We start from the raw sequence: 15,295 nt of genomic DNA on the forward strand, positions 1-15,295 counted from the left end.
CACAAGATATTTTTATTCTAGATGTTTGCCACCCTTTGTCTCAGATTATACTGCTTTTATCCCTGACTCTTTGTGAAGAAAAACTGTAACCACAGTGTTGTACAGTATTATGAGCTCATATCTATTTTATGAAAGACAGTTAGTAATCTCTGTTGTGCTGCCCATCTGTTCTTGATTAGAATGCTGCTGTGAGGAGCAAATCAGACCTGGGAATTAATAAATCTAAAGGTCTCATTTAGTACTGTCAGAGATAAATTCAGTCTTGAAATCACAACGTAAAATGACTTCCCGGGAATTTCTGCTAAATTACTTTTAATTGCGTGCTGAACTTTAAAACTCTTTCTGTTGGTGGACTGTATATAGCCAGAGCTGCTATCTCGTATGTTCTAGACCTACTGAAACACAGTACTTGAAAAACTGTTTAATGCGGTGTATGTGTTGGCCTACACACTTTATTCCACTTTCCATGTATATAGCCACTCACAAACATCCCCTGGGAGGGATGACAAGAACACGTTGCCCTCACCATGCTGAAAAATCTTAACAACCTTAGGTAGTCCATGTGATACTAAAATATTCCTGGTAATTTGTTGTATCAGTGAGGACTTGAAACACATTGTTGACATTTGAAATTTGGGGGCTGGTTGACTATGAGCCAAACAACAGTGAAAATTAAAATGAAGCTTCATCTGCTAAGAGATTGTGTTTCTGTGGATTGTGATTTATTCGTCTCATAACATACATAATCAAAGTCATTTGATTCAGGTACAGAAAACACATCAAAAAAATTGTAGTAAAACTTCACCAGAAGTGCAGAATTGCTGATGTCAATAACAGTATCATAACAATAAACAATTTTGTTGTATATGCAGTGTGTCCTAGGAGGAATGGTCAATATTCAGAAATATGACAACAAGAATCATTTGAAGCAAAAAGGTGTGATAAACACGGGCTCTAAGATGCATATCTTAAGACCTATGAGCACTTCTTAATCTTTGGTACTGTCAAACAAATCTCTTCTTCTGCAAGCTTTTTATTTTCCATATTCTGGAAGATGGTAGTATGGACCAAAAGAAGAAAAATATGTCCGCTAAATGTGGGCTCCAGAGTACATGCCTTAAAAGTTATGAGCACTTTTTCATCTTCACTACTGTGAAACAAATCTCCTTTACTCAACAAGTACTCATAGCTCTCAAGGTATGCATTATAGATCCCATGTTTGCTAGACTTTTTTGCTTTGAATCATGGTTCCTGTCACATTCCTGCATGTTGATCAAACATCATGGGACACCTTGTATTAAAAAGCTAGATGTTGCTGATTATTATTTCATCCTCCATGAATTATTCTACAGCGGAGTAGCATTTCTCACACATAATTTGCTGTGGCCTTATTTTTAGGGTATCTGGCTTTATATTAAGTATATTTTCATGTATTACTTTGTAATGTGTTTTCATCCCCATATGCTGTATAATCTGTTCATATAATTTTAAGTGATGTGTGGAAAGCATAAAATTCTCGTTTTTTCTCATGTTTTTTTGAGGATTTTTGCAGTGTTCGGTTTCAACCTGTTTAACTGGAATCAGTTTTCTAGGGCATCGAGTGTGCTAACAATAGATATCAAAATTTAATTATTTATATTTTTGAGTAAGTCATTTACTTGGAATAGAAACATGATTGCCCCTAAAATGAAGCACTGAGGTAAACCTTGAGATGATGTACTCCATTTAGAAAGATAATTCACTGAGTTTGATGTTACAGCTACACTTTGTTTTTTGTTCTGCACATGTAGTATAAGTCATTGCAAAGCATTGCCCTTAATTCCATATATATCTGATTTGTAGATAAACAAGCCATGTTTACTGCATCAAAGTCTTTTGTAAGATCTCAGAAGATACTTGTAAATTTAAGCATATGACCTAATACTTTGCCTATCAAAAACATTCATAGCTTCTGTTGTGTTATTTCTTGTCATAATCTAAATTGGTTACTTACAGTAATATTTTTACAGTAAAATTTTGAAACTGCTTATAGGTACTTTAAATGGAATTGGAAGGAAGATAATAGGTGATAGTTCTCCATATCTTCCCTCGACCCTTTGTACAACAGATGTCTGACTTCTGTAAACTTCAGCATATCAGGAAAGCATCCCTGTTCAAAAGATTGGCTGAAGTGTTAGTGGGGTTGCCATTATGTGATAACTGCTTTAATGACTTCAGTAGATATCCCATCCCATCTGGCTGAATTTTTGTTTTTTAATATTGTTATAACATTTTCCACATCCTGTATCAAATGTGTGAAATATTCAGCTACTTGGTGAAATCTAAAGGGATCCTATATTGAAATATCTTGGAACACAGTTGATGGAAAAGGCAGTACAGACATGTTTCCAGCGTCTCGGCCATAGACTGCTGATATTTGTTGAATGTCTGTCAGGTTAATGAATGCTTTTTATTTTTGGTAAATAGGAAGTAAATGTTCCTTTTCTGTCTTGCCTGAACTAAAAAAAAAGGAAAAAAGGAACATGAAGAAAAGGCAGACAAGAACTGATTTGTATTCATTCAAGTGTTATCAGGAATAATCATGATACCATGTTTATGGCATCTTAAAACAGCACTATTACATGAGAAATTTTGTACTTTCAGGTGATGAAAGTAGTGAATGATGTTTATCATGTGTTCAACAAAAAGCAGTACCCATTTGTTTTTATGAATATAAAAATGGAGAAAGATAATGTTGATGTGAATCTAACTCCTGACAAGAGGCAAGTTTTGCTGAACCAAGAAAAACTTCTATTGGCATCTATAAAGGTAACGTAAGTCCCACTAAATCTGTTACTACTGTAGGCATTTTTTTTTAATGTGTAGCGGAACAGTGTAGTTAATTGTGATATTTGTAATACTGTGTAAATGCATTTAAAATAGATGATGAAATCCGATTTATTTTTTAAATTATATCTCACAAAAAATGGGTGTTATGAACCATAATGAAACCTTTATCAATAGCCTCTCAATCTTAGTGGCCAGACACAGTGGTTTTGTGTGTGTGTGTGTGTGTGTGTGTGTGTGTGTGTGTGTGTGTGTGTGTAAAATTTGTCCTGATCCCTGCTTGATCGATCGTTATTCCCATAGAATTGCTTTCATCAGGTATTCCGGGAAAAATCTTGCATTCAGCATGGCATAACCATTTTTGCTCTAGTGTTTCTACTATACTCTTGATTTAACAACTGCTGAATCACAAGCACTTAATTTGCTCAATGTTAATAACTTTACCATTATGCTTTACATTTTTTCACTGAGGATGGATGGAAGAGAGTTTGTACTATCTGTTTTTTTACTGAAATAGGCAAATGTTCTCAGCTGAAGAAGTTTGCTGTTTGAGAACTGGCAGGCATAATACTTTGTGCAGCAGTAGACACAACATTGTGGGAGCTGACAATAATAATAAATAATGTCATGTGACGAGGGCCTCCCGTCGAGTAGACTGTTCGTCTGGTGCAAGTCTTTCGATTTGATGCCACTTCGGCGACTTGCACATCGATGGGGATGAAATGGTGATGATTAGGACAACACAACACCCAGTCACTGAGCTGAGACAATCTCCGACCCAGCCAGGAATTGAACCCGGGCCCTAAGGATTGACAGTCCGTTTGCACTGACCTCTCAGCTAATGGGGGCGGACGGAGCTGACAATGCCAAAGATATATTGCTGGCAGAAGCAGTGCCCAGTCCTGCCCACGGGCTGTCAAATTCCAACTAATTTAAACAGGCCTATAGTTAGATGTTCCATGAACCATATTCACAGTAGATGTTATGATGTGGAAACTTATCAGTGGAGAAAAATATTTCCTAGACAATTAAAAACCACATACATTGATATGGCTACATGCTGGCTGTTTACAGGTTTGTAATTGACCTCATATTTATATTCTAGAATGCCTTATTGATATATAAGGTCTTGCTAAGGGGGAACAAATGCTATCAACTTTTTAAAAAAACTTCTGCTGTCTCTCAGTCTTTTTATTTTCCTGGTCAGATTGTCAAAGAGTTTTGTAGTTGCATGTTTCCACTCTTTTTCTGTACCAACGTTAGATTCACCAGAGGGAAGTGCTTTACATTCTAGTAGTGTATTTGGGAATAATTCTATTACTGTCAGTCAGCAATGCATTGTTACTGAAAAATTATTTCAGTCAATAAATGTGCTATGAAGGTGATTGCTTAAACAGATCCTACCTCAAACATAATTTTGATTAATTTCTTTTCTGCAACAAATACTTCTTGTCTACGTGAGGAGCTACTCATCAATGTTATACCATAGGACATCAGGGAACGAAGTTATGCCAAATATGTTAACTTACTCATTTCTATATCCCCAAAGTTGGCAATTATTGCTGTGGTAAAAGTAGCTGAACCTAAATGTTTTGCAGATTTACTATATGGCTTTTACAGTTTAATTTTTCATCAGCAAGTATCCTCAGAAACCTAGAACTTCGTATGCTGTTTCATTATTTTCTGTTAGTACACTATATTAATAGGAGATGGGAGTGTTTCTGACAGCCAAAACTGGACGAGCTGTGGTTTTTTCAAAGGTAGCCTATTTCTACAAAACCCGGTAATAGCTTTAACAAATACATAATTTGCTATTTTTAATGTTGATGCTGTTTTTGTCATCTTGGGCATTAATAACTGCTTCAGCTGTATTTAGTCCTTTATTACTGGATCGCTACCATTTTCATGGCACTTAAAGTCACATCTTCAGGTGAACATATGATTAAAACATTAGAGTGGGAAAGCTCGGAATCTTTTTACCCAACATTTGTTGTCCGGCAATTAAAACACCACTAAAAGACAGTATGTCATAGATTTAAAACTGCCAGATTCCAATATAATGGATGGATCCAAAACAAATCATACCATAATGATCCATTGGTAAGTGGAAAATAAATGAAAATTATTAAGACCTAATTTTGGGCCAGGATGAAAAAACCAAGAAGCGATTGCTGCACGCTGGATGGATGCACGACCTAGAGAAAATCACCAAGGAAATAGCAGCAGCACAGCAAGCCTGGTAATGAACAATATTTTGTCACTCATGGTAGGCTGCATTGTCCTAAATGGTGCGCCACAACATAAGAGGGGGGCAGCTTCTCCAATACCACAATCGGTACCAATGCAACTGCCATCCACACTGGAGCCTTCTGCTCCACCTTGGCCACCAACTGTGGGGGCACCACCAGCACCACCACTACCAGGCCCTGACATAACCCATCTTACTTTATGGATTGACACAAGAAGGCGAACTGCGGCACTGCCCGCACCCCAAGTACTTCTGACTATATACCCCAGTATCAGCATGTCATCTCAGTCAGAGCCTCGCAGAGGAACACGCTATTCCCCAAGGGAAAAGGAAGGAAGTGCACACTTGAAAGCTGTGTGTATTAGCAGTGTGTTGTCACCCGCCAGAGTGCACTGCAAAAGAGTAATACTGGGAACTTCCGATAGAGCCTGCCATGGGCGAATGTCTATTTAAAACCTGCTTCGCTATGCTAATGCTCAGTTATCATGTTATTACTGCATTCATACATTTGCCTTATCTTATTGTGTTCATTGTATGTTATGGTGATTGGCATACAAACCACAGTCTAATGAAGTTGTACTAACATTTGTGGTTGTGTTGTGCGTTCAGTTTACAACAACACTTTCAGTCTGTTTTATAGAAATAACTAGTTGGCAAACGTGGCATTGCCCAGGTACTCATTTTGCCAATTTCATATTAAAAACGAAAACAAAAAAGTTAATAGTGTTTGTAGTGAAATATCAAAAAAGTTCCATTTTCACGTAATGATGAAAAACACTCTGAAATTACGAAACAGTCATATGAAGTAGTATGCACAATGTACAGGTGTATAAGTACAGTATCCAGTTTAAGAAACATAATCCCTGGAAGTCTCTATAAGCTGACTCCAGCTGCTTTGCTTGTCTTCAGTGTGATTTTGTAAACGTCTCTTTGTGCTTCGCCGTTGAAACTCATCAAAAGTGCTGCCAGGTGTCAAACATTTCCGTATGATGACTCAACTGTAGGAGTGTCTTAGTAGTAAAGAATAAATGTATTAAAACTTCATGCATAATGTGGAATTTTTTCAGGCATCTCAGTGATTATGACATCATATGTCTTGAATTATGAGTCATATAATGATATATTAGTGTTGGCACACTCGGCGACATATGTGGATACTGTCTGCAAAATATGTTTGCAAATGGAGTTATTAGCACAGAAGTAATAAATTTAAGCATCACGCATGATGCGGCAGTTTTTTCATCCTTCTCATTATTTATTGTGTCATATCTCATGAATTGTTATAGATTGGGGGTCTTACTCCCACAGCGGCTGTAGCCTGACAGTAAGGACATGTACCAAGTTTAACTGAAAGTGGTCCAGGGGTTTAGAAGGAAATGTTGAATAGTCTCTCGCATGCACGAGCGCACGCGCGCGCGTGTGCCCTCACACACACACACACACACACACACACACACACACACACACACACACACATATTTTTAGAATAAGTTTGGATGTCATCTTGTATGAATTCTTTCCATATTGGTTTGATTTTTCTGTCCACGATGTCAATTTCTGACAAGAAGCACTTACTGCTGCATTTTTAAAATAATTTTTGTTAATTTGTTATAGTACTGTTTATAACATCATTGTTGTTCTGGATCCTTACTTATTCTTGCTGTTTTGAAGATATCCATTTTTCATTCTGAAGCTACTCTGATACCTGCAGTGATCCAAGGCTTTTTTTTTCTAGACTTATATTTAACAATTTTTTTAAAAACTGATTTTACAAATGGATAAAAGCTTATTAAGAAATATGTTGCATTTATAGTTGGCATTAGGCTTATTGTAAATTTGATCACAATCAATGTTTTGAAGCTTTTTTAAAAAATCATCTTGTGTTATGTAATTAATCATCCTCACACCTTTTTTTTGTTGTTGTTGGAATGTGTGCACTGTGCATGCAGCTAAATCATGTGATGTTACTAAACATATGTAACGACAGTCCCAGTACCATTAAACTTGTACTTGTTGTATGAGTACTTTATTTATCTGGGTAAAACTGTCTTGAGCTACTCGAGTAGGGAATACTAAACTGTATGTGGTTTATAGCATCTTTAGATCAATTTTCCTGTCAAATTTATTTAAGGAAGTTACATTAAACACCATATAAATAAGTAATCCCTCCAGTTTCTCTGATGGAGTGTGAAATAAGCCATCAAATGTTTCATGAAAATGTTCCATGTACTCAGTGAAGATCTGTATACTGTAACATCGAGTATTGTCCAGTATTAACTCACAAAGTCTGAGAAGTATGCAGACAACCAGCTTGTGAATGGTGACTTGCTTTTGTGTGTACAATATTTGCTTGGCCCTCAGCTTGCAAAATTTCACATTCATCACAGATAGTACTCATTTATACCTAAGACACTGCCATGTACACCACTGCTGTTATGAATGCTGCAGCATCCTAAAATCTAGTTATCTTTCAGGTTGCAACATAATGGATTATATGTATCACCCAATCAGTTGGCACAGGGAGAAGGCATTGCCTTCCTTGTAATTAAACTAAATATAATTGTCTTCATGATCAACAATATGCAGGCCATGCTTGCACACCTTTCCTTATCAATGAGTCTTTGGCAGAATATAATTGCTATTGCACTGGCATAAACCTCAAAATGGTCATAAGGAGAACAATCTCCAACTGCAGCAAATTCTCTGGACTGTAAAAGGGTATGTACCAATAATTTTGGCAGAATGAATGTTTTGCTCTGTATCAGAGTGTTCACTTTTGCAATGGTGTACCAGATCAGGGCTTTAAACTGGATCCTTGCTTTTTGTGAGAAATGTTTTACTGGCTTGGGCTATGCGGTCCACACATCAAGAGCTATGTCTTCATCTGGCAATACCTCTCACCAACTTCCCCAAGTCTGTATAGTCTCTCCTGCATATCTTACTTGATTAGCAGCACTTGGAGAAGGAAACACCAGGGAATGGCATAGCCACAACCTAAATGTTGTTTCCAGGATGAATCTGTTATGTTACTTTCTGATATGTTAAAACTGTGAACTGGAACATGGCTCAAATCAAGATTCTTGTATTACTTTGCGTTCCACTCACTGAAAAGAGAAGGTTACAGGTTTTCAGTCAATTCTGTCTCATAGCTGTACTCACTTAGAAAGTTTTGCTGTTAATGTCTAACACAATACCCTTCACATAAAGACAGGACACTTTATTGACCTGTACACCTAAAAGATAAATAATTGCTATCTCAGAATATACCATTATTGTCCTGATAGCCATTTTGCATAATGCACACATGACAGCAGCACACACTCCAATCCTCACACTGCAGTGGGTTGTGATGTACTGACAACTGGAGAGGGCGGTTTTTCTGGCATTTGTCATTTGCATCATTGCCAAGAGAAGTAAGTGTGGAGTGACCTATGAGCTGAGGTTGCTAACCCCCCCCCCCCCTCACACACACACACACACACACACACACACACACACACACACACACAAGGAAAAGAAAAAACATTAAGAAACATCTGCCAGATCAAAACGGGACCACACTTTTCATCCATAATTAACATTGTGGTTGAATGCTGGTGGGTTTGCTGGTATTGGAAGATAGCTGCCACATCTGGGTGACTGGTGACCATTTGGTTTCCAGGTGGGCTGCTCTGGATGACATTGCATTGCTGGTGGCTGTGGCATGGAAGGCATTCTGTGTCTGGTGCTGGCCTGCATTTCTGTGATGTATAATGCACTCAGGCGGGCTGGCTTGCACTGATCAATGTACCCTACTGTGCCTACTCTTTTACTCCATAGAGTGAGTGTCCTATCATTTTGCCCCGTAACTGTTATGGACTTTGATAACGTGGTAGCTGTGATGTGCGTGATGGATTATATCAGAGCAAAACATGCTTTGTCATTACCAATTCTTTGAAAACAAAAGTAGCCTGTTTTCCATGCCATGTAGTTCTACTAAGTTGCATGTCTTCCTTTTGCCACCAGAGATCCGAGATAAAATCTGGAGTAGAACATGGGGGCCGAGTTGTTGTATGGAAAACTCTCCTGATTTATTCAAAGGTTTGCCATACAGCAGGTCCACTGGAGAGACCTGCAAGTCTTCTTTCTATGCATTGTGCAATCCTAACAACACTACTGGGAGGGCATCAATCCACAAATCTGTCACATGGCACATTATAGTGGGTTTCAAAGAATGATGTAGTCTCTCCACAATGCTGTCTGTAACTGCGTGATAGGCTGAAGTCTCTATCATGTATATCCCATACAGCTGAGCCATTGTGCAAAATATTTCTGTCTCCCACTGCCGACCCTGGCCAGAAATCACTTGGAAATCAAACCACAGGGGAAAGTGCATGCCACATTCTCAGCAGTTTGTGTTTCCAATGGGATTACTTCTGGCCACTTGATGCATCTGTCAGTCACAGTGAGACAATCCTGGTAGTTACGTGCAACAAGTAGGGATCCTGTCAAGTCCTTGTGGCCATGTGTGGATCGTGCCTGTAGGACATTGAAACTCCCAATCGGAGTTCATATGTGTTGTGTTACTTTGCACTTCTGGGAGTGGATGCATGTGTGAGTAAATGTACGGCAGCCCTTCTATTTGTCAGGTCACACAAAATGCTGTGTTACTTGTGCCCTTGTAGCACAGATTCTCTGAAAGCTGAGCATGTGTAGTGAACTGAAAACCCATCATCAGGGAAGGAAGGCACTTATAGCTGCTATCGACTTGCTGACTTGTCCCAGTACATCAGCTCCTCTGTGCCTGGCAGCAACATGCGTTGCAAATGTAGTGCCGTCTTGCCTTGTAGCAGATCTCTTCTTGCACTGCCACCAGCTTGGTGAAATCCAAAGATGTGGAAATGCTTTCTGCGCCAGACAAAATGTCAGTGGTGACATTCGTTGAACTGCTTATATTCGGAATGTCTGTTGTAAATTGTAAAATAGAATTTAGTTGGTTGACTTTCTCTCTGGGATAGTTTATTTGTGGTTGCAGAAATGCGAAAGCCAGAGGTCGATGGTTTGTATATATAGTGAAGGCATGTCCTTCCACCATGAATCAGAAGTATCCAACTATTTCATAGGCTGCCAAAAGTTGTGTTTAGAATGGTGGCCAAGAGTGCTGCTTCTCTGTGGCATTCTTGGAGAAGAATTCCAAAGCTACCAGTGCCCATTTACATCCTGTTGTTCAGAGCACTGACAGCACAGGATGAACACCCGAGAAAATTGCTGGAGAGGTGTTGACGGTCAGATGCAAGAGGAGAGGCTTGTCTGACAAGTTTCAAATACTGCGTGCAGTTTGTCAGTTCAAGTGACTGGTGTGGAGCTGTGCACTTTGTAGCCGACGAGGGCAACATGGATGGCACCTGGGCCTCAGTAGCTTGGCATAAAAAACAACAATAAAAGTTTATCATCCCCAGTTGTTGATGCATTTCGTGCACTGTTTTGGGCCAGGGTAAGATGTATGGTGATGCAGTCAGCTGGTGGGTATCTACCGGTCATGTTAACCTGAAATTCCAGGAATGTCACTTTGTTAGCACCAATGACGCGTTTAGCCAGATTTGTGAGGTAGATTCCATAGTGATCAAACCTGTGGAATACTATGTGTAGATGTCTTTCATGTTTTTCAGGGAATAATAGTGCCACCAACATCTCATCTATGTATGCAAAACAGAAGTCTAGTCCCCGCAAAACTTCATCAATAAAGAGCTGAAAAGTCTGTGCTGCATTCTGTAGCCATATGACATGTATGGGAATTCAGATAGCCCAAAGTGTGTAATTATTTCTGTTTTGTCAATTTCCTCTGTTGTCACAGGTATTTGAAAGACAGCACATGTCATGTCTGTGATTATAAATCACCTCTCAAATGACCGTCACAGAACAACATTTAAATGTAATCATGACCTTATATGTAGCTATGAACAAATCATTTGCTAAGTCATAATTTGCACATGGTCTCGGTTACCATAGCAGGCATCTGGGAAACAGGCACACATCCAGGTGAGTATCAACCAGAAAATGCGTCTTAGTGATCCTGTCTGCTATCACTAAACACGATGATTGCCTTTGCTGGTGCTGCTGGCAGACTTGCCCACTGGATGTGGTAGGCTTCTGTTCATGTTTCCTGAGGAGTGCATGCTCATCATCCATGTGATGGCGTATAGTCTCATTGGGTGTATACATTGAGGGCTACAACCTACCATATCAACTTGTCAAGATGATAGATGATGATGTCCCACCTGTCTCTGGTGGGCATTGTAATAAATACCTGCAGAGCAGCTGCCTCAGATACCTTATCTTCAATCTCTGCCAGTGTGCTCCAATTTACCTCTTGCTTTATCGAGAGCAGATTGCAATGCACCTCTGGCAAGTAAGAAACCCGTAAGGACCCTAGGAGTGGATCCGGGATGTCTGGTCCAGCCAAGGCGTGGATGTGTTGCAGGAATGGTGATGGCTCCCTGTCCCCAATTTCCTCCCTATGCAACAAGTGTCCTAAGCGTTGTGTTTTAAGAGAAGGAAAGCTGCTGAATAAGCTTGCCTTTTGGACTCGTGTTTTCCAAAGGCAAGCAATTTTGTAATGGTGTCACTAACCTCACTTGGCAGAGTAGCTGTCTTGTAGTGCCACCACATGTGCATATTTGGTGGAATCTCACTTTATGCGAGAGGTGACTAAATGGCTTTCAATATGTGGGAACCAATCCAGAGGGCTGACTGGCACATTAAATGCCACTGGTTCACTTGTGTTTTTGGTACTGCCCCAGAAGGTCAGGAGGTCATAGCAGGTAGAAAAGCTCACTGGAGTTGCAGCTCTCGGCGAATGCAGGCAGTGTTATGCCTCAGATGCAGGTGGAACTAGTGTCAGGCGGGCGGCAGGCAGGAAATGCCAGCATGGCCAGACACGTGCTTTCCTGGCTGTGTGACTGCACCAACGCTTGGACTTACCCATTCATTCTTATTGCTGTTATAACTGTTCCGTGATTCTTTTGTAGGTGTAACCACTTTGCAGGTACATAATAAACAGTACACTTCACATAAAGAGACTTTGTTGATCTGTATACCAACAATATATATAACTGCTATCACAGAATATACTAGTATCTATACAGAGTATACTAGTCATTTCTGACATTGTCAACAAGAGGGTGTGAAGTGACTTGTAAGCTGAGGGTGCTGCACTGTCATAGTGTGCACTTAGTTAGCCTAGTATAAGCTATATTGCTCTAGTATGAGCTCCCTGCCACTGTTGGATAAGCAACAGCCAGCAGCAAGTCGTACTCTTAGCTCACTTATTTGTTTCATAATTTAATTCTTAATTTCTTTGTGTGTTTTTGGGTACTTGCATAGTTTAATTCACAAATTTTGGGTGGTTGACACTTGCCTGATGCTGATTGGTGAACCGTGGCAGGGTCGTGAATCCCTGGTGGAAGGCGAAAGTTGGTGCTGGCTGCAAGGCTGTACCCTTACACTTCCGTAACAGGTTTGAGGTACTGCCCACTGCCGAAAGTACTTCTGAGCCAACAAGGGTGGCCTCGCCTGTTGCAACAGTAGTCGATCTTCCTGAGACGTCAGGACAAGCACAGAGCGTGGGATTGCTTCTCATTGGGAGCTCTAATGTTAGGCAGATGATGGAGCCCCTTAGGGGTATGGCAGCTAAGGACAGGAAGAAAGCCAATGTGCACTCCATGTGCATACCGGGGGTAGTCATCCAAGATGTGGAAAGGGTCTACATCTACATCTACATCTATACTCCGCGAGTCACCTTACGGTGTGTGGCGGAGGGTACTTATTGTACCACTATCTGATCCCCCCTTCCCTGTTCCATTCACGAATTGTGCATGGGAAGAACGACTGCTTGTAAGTCTCCGTATTTGCTCTAATTTCTCGGATCTTTTCGTTGTGATCATTACGCGAGATATATGTGGGCGGTAGTAATATGTTGCCCATCTCTTCCCGGAATGTGCTCTCGTAATTTCGATAATAAACCTCTCCGTATTGCGTAACGCCTTTCTTGAAGTGTCCGCCACTGGAGCTTGTTCAGCATCTCCGTAACGCTCTCGCGCTGACTAAATGTCCCCATGACGAATCGCGCTGCTTTTCGCTGGATCATGTCTATCTCTTCTATTAATCCAACCTGGTAAGGGTCCCATACTGATGAGCAATACTCATGAATCGGACGAACAAGCGTTTTGTAAGCTACTTCTTTCGTCGATGAGTCACATTTTCTTAGAATTCTTCCTATGAATCTCAACCTGGCGCCTGCTTTTCCCACTATTTGTTTTATGTGATCATTCCACTTCAGATCGCTCCGGATAGTAACTCCTAAGTATTTTACGGTCGTTACCGCTTCCAATGATTTACCACCTATGGCATAATCGTACTGGAATGGATTTCTGCCCCTATGTATGCGCATTATATTACATTTATCTACGTTTAGGGAAAGCTGCCAGCTGTCGCACCATGCATTAATCCTCTGCAGGTCCTCCTGGAGTACGTATGAGTCTTCTGATGTTGCTACTTTCTTGTAGACAACCGTGTCATCTGCAAATAGCCTCACGGAGCTACCGATGTTGTCAACTAAGTCATTTATGTATATTGTAAACAATAAAGGTCCTATCACGCTTCCCTGCGGTACTCCCGAAATTACCTCTACATCTGCAGATTTTGAACCGTTAAGAATGACATGTTGTGTTCTTTCTTCTAGGAAATCCTGAATCCAATCACAAACCTGGTCCGATATTCCGTAAGCTCGTATTTTTTTCACTAAACGTAAGTGCGGAACCGTATCAAATGCCTTCCTGAAGTCCAGGAATACGGCATCAATCTGCTCGCCAGTGTCTACGGCACTGTGAATTTCTTGGGCAAATAGGGCGAGCTGAGTTTCACATGATCTCTGTTTGCGGAATCCATGTTGGTTATGATGAAGGAGATTTGTATTATCTAAGAACGTCATAATACGAGAACACAAAACATGTTCCATTATTCTACAACAGATTGACGTAAGCGAAATAGGCCTATAATTATTCGCATCTGATTTATGACCCTTCTTGAAAATGGGAACGACCTGCGCTTTCTTCCAGTCGCTAGGTACTTTACGTTCTTCCAGCGATCTACGATAAATTGCTGATAGAAAGGGGGCAAGTTCTTTAGCATAATCACAGTAAAATCTTAAGGGTATCTCGTCTGGTCCAGATGCTTTTCCGCTACTAAGTGATAGCAGTTGTTTTTCAATTCCGATATAGTTTATTTCAATATTTTCCATTTTGGCGTCCGTGCGACGGCTGAAGTCAGGGACCGTGTTACGATTTTCCGCAGTGAAACAGTTTCGGAACACTGAATTCAGTATTTCTGCCTTTCTTCGGTCGTCCTCTGTTTCGGTGCCATCGTGGTCAACGAGTGACTGAATAGGGGATTTAGATCCGCTTACCGATTTTACATATGACCAAAACTTTTTAGGGTTCTTGTTTAGATTGTTTGCCAATGTTTTATGTTCGAATTCGTTGAATGCTTCTCTCATTGCTCTCTTTACGCTCTTTTTCGCTTCGTTCAGCTTTTCCTTATCAGCTATGATTCGACTACTCTTAAACCTATGATGAAGCTTTCTTTGTTTCCGTAGTACCTTTCGTACATGATTGTTATACCACGGTGGATCTTTCCCCTCGCTTTGGACCTTCGTCGGTACGAACTTATCTAAGGCGTACTGGACGATGTTTCTGAATTTTTTCCATTTTAGTTCCACATCCTCTTCCTCAGAAATGAACGTTTGATGGTGGTCACTCAGATATTCTGCGATTTGTGCCCTATCACTCTTGTTAAGCAAATATATTTTCCTTCCTTTCTTGGCATTTCTTATTACACTTGTAGTCATTGATGCAACCACTGACTTATGATCACTGATACCCTCTTCTACATTCACGGAGTCGAAAAGTTCCGGTCTATTTGTTGCTATGAGGTCTAAAACGTTAGCTTCACGAGTTGGTTCTCTAACTATCTGCTCGAAGTAATTCTCGGACAAGGCAGTCAGGATAATGTCACAAGAGTCTCTGTCCCTGGCTCCAGTTCTGATTGTGTGACTATCCCATTCTATACCTGGTAGATTGAAGTCTCCCCCTATTACAATAGTATGATCATGAAACTTCTTCACGACGTTCTGCAGGTTCTCTCTGAGGCACTCAACTACTACGGTTGCTGATGCAGGTGGTCTAT

At 40.2% G+C, this 15,295-nt stretch overlaps 1 protein-coding gene across 3 annotated transcripts in view; it reads left to right on the forward strand.

The window, feature by feature from the left end:
• LOC126473471 (mismatch repair endonuclease PMS2) overlaps window positions 1-15,295 on the forward strand; it is a 143,344-nt gene that overhangs the window by 67,020 nt on the left and 61,029 nt on the right. For all 3 annotated transcript variants that reach the window (XM_050100544.1, XM_050100545.1, XM_050100546.1), the window contains one exon: window positions 2,644-2,808. In XM_050100544.1, the coding sequence (XP_049956501.1) occupies window positions 2,644-2,808 (165 nt within the window). The remainder of the gene's footprint in view (window positions 1-2,643; window positions 2,809-15,295) is intronic.

Source organism: Schistocerca serialis, chromosome 4 (genome assembly GCF_023864345.2).
Source record: "Schistocerca serialis cubense isolate TAMUIC-IGC-003099 chromosome 4, iqSchSeri2.2, whole genome shotgun sequence".
Taxonomy (NCBI): domain Eukaryota; kingdom Metazoa; phylum Arthropoda; class Insecta; order Orthoptera; family Acrididae; genus Schistocerca; species Schistocerca serialis.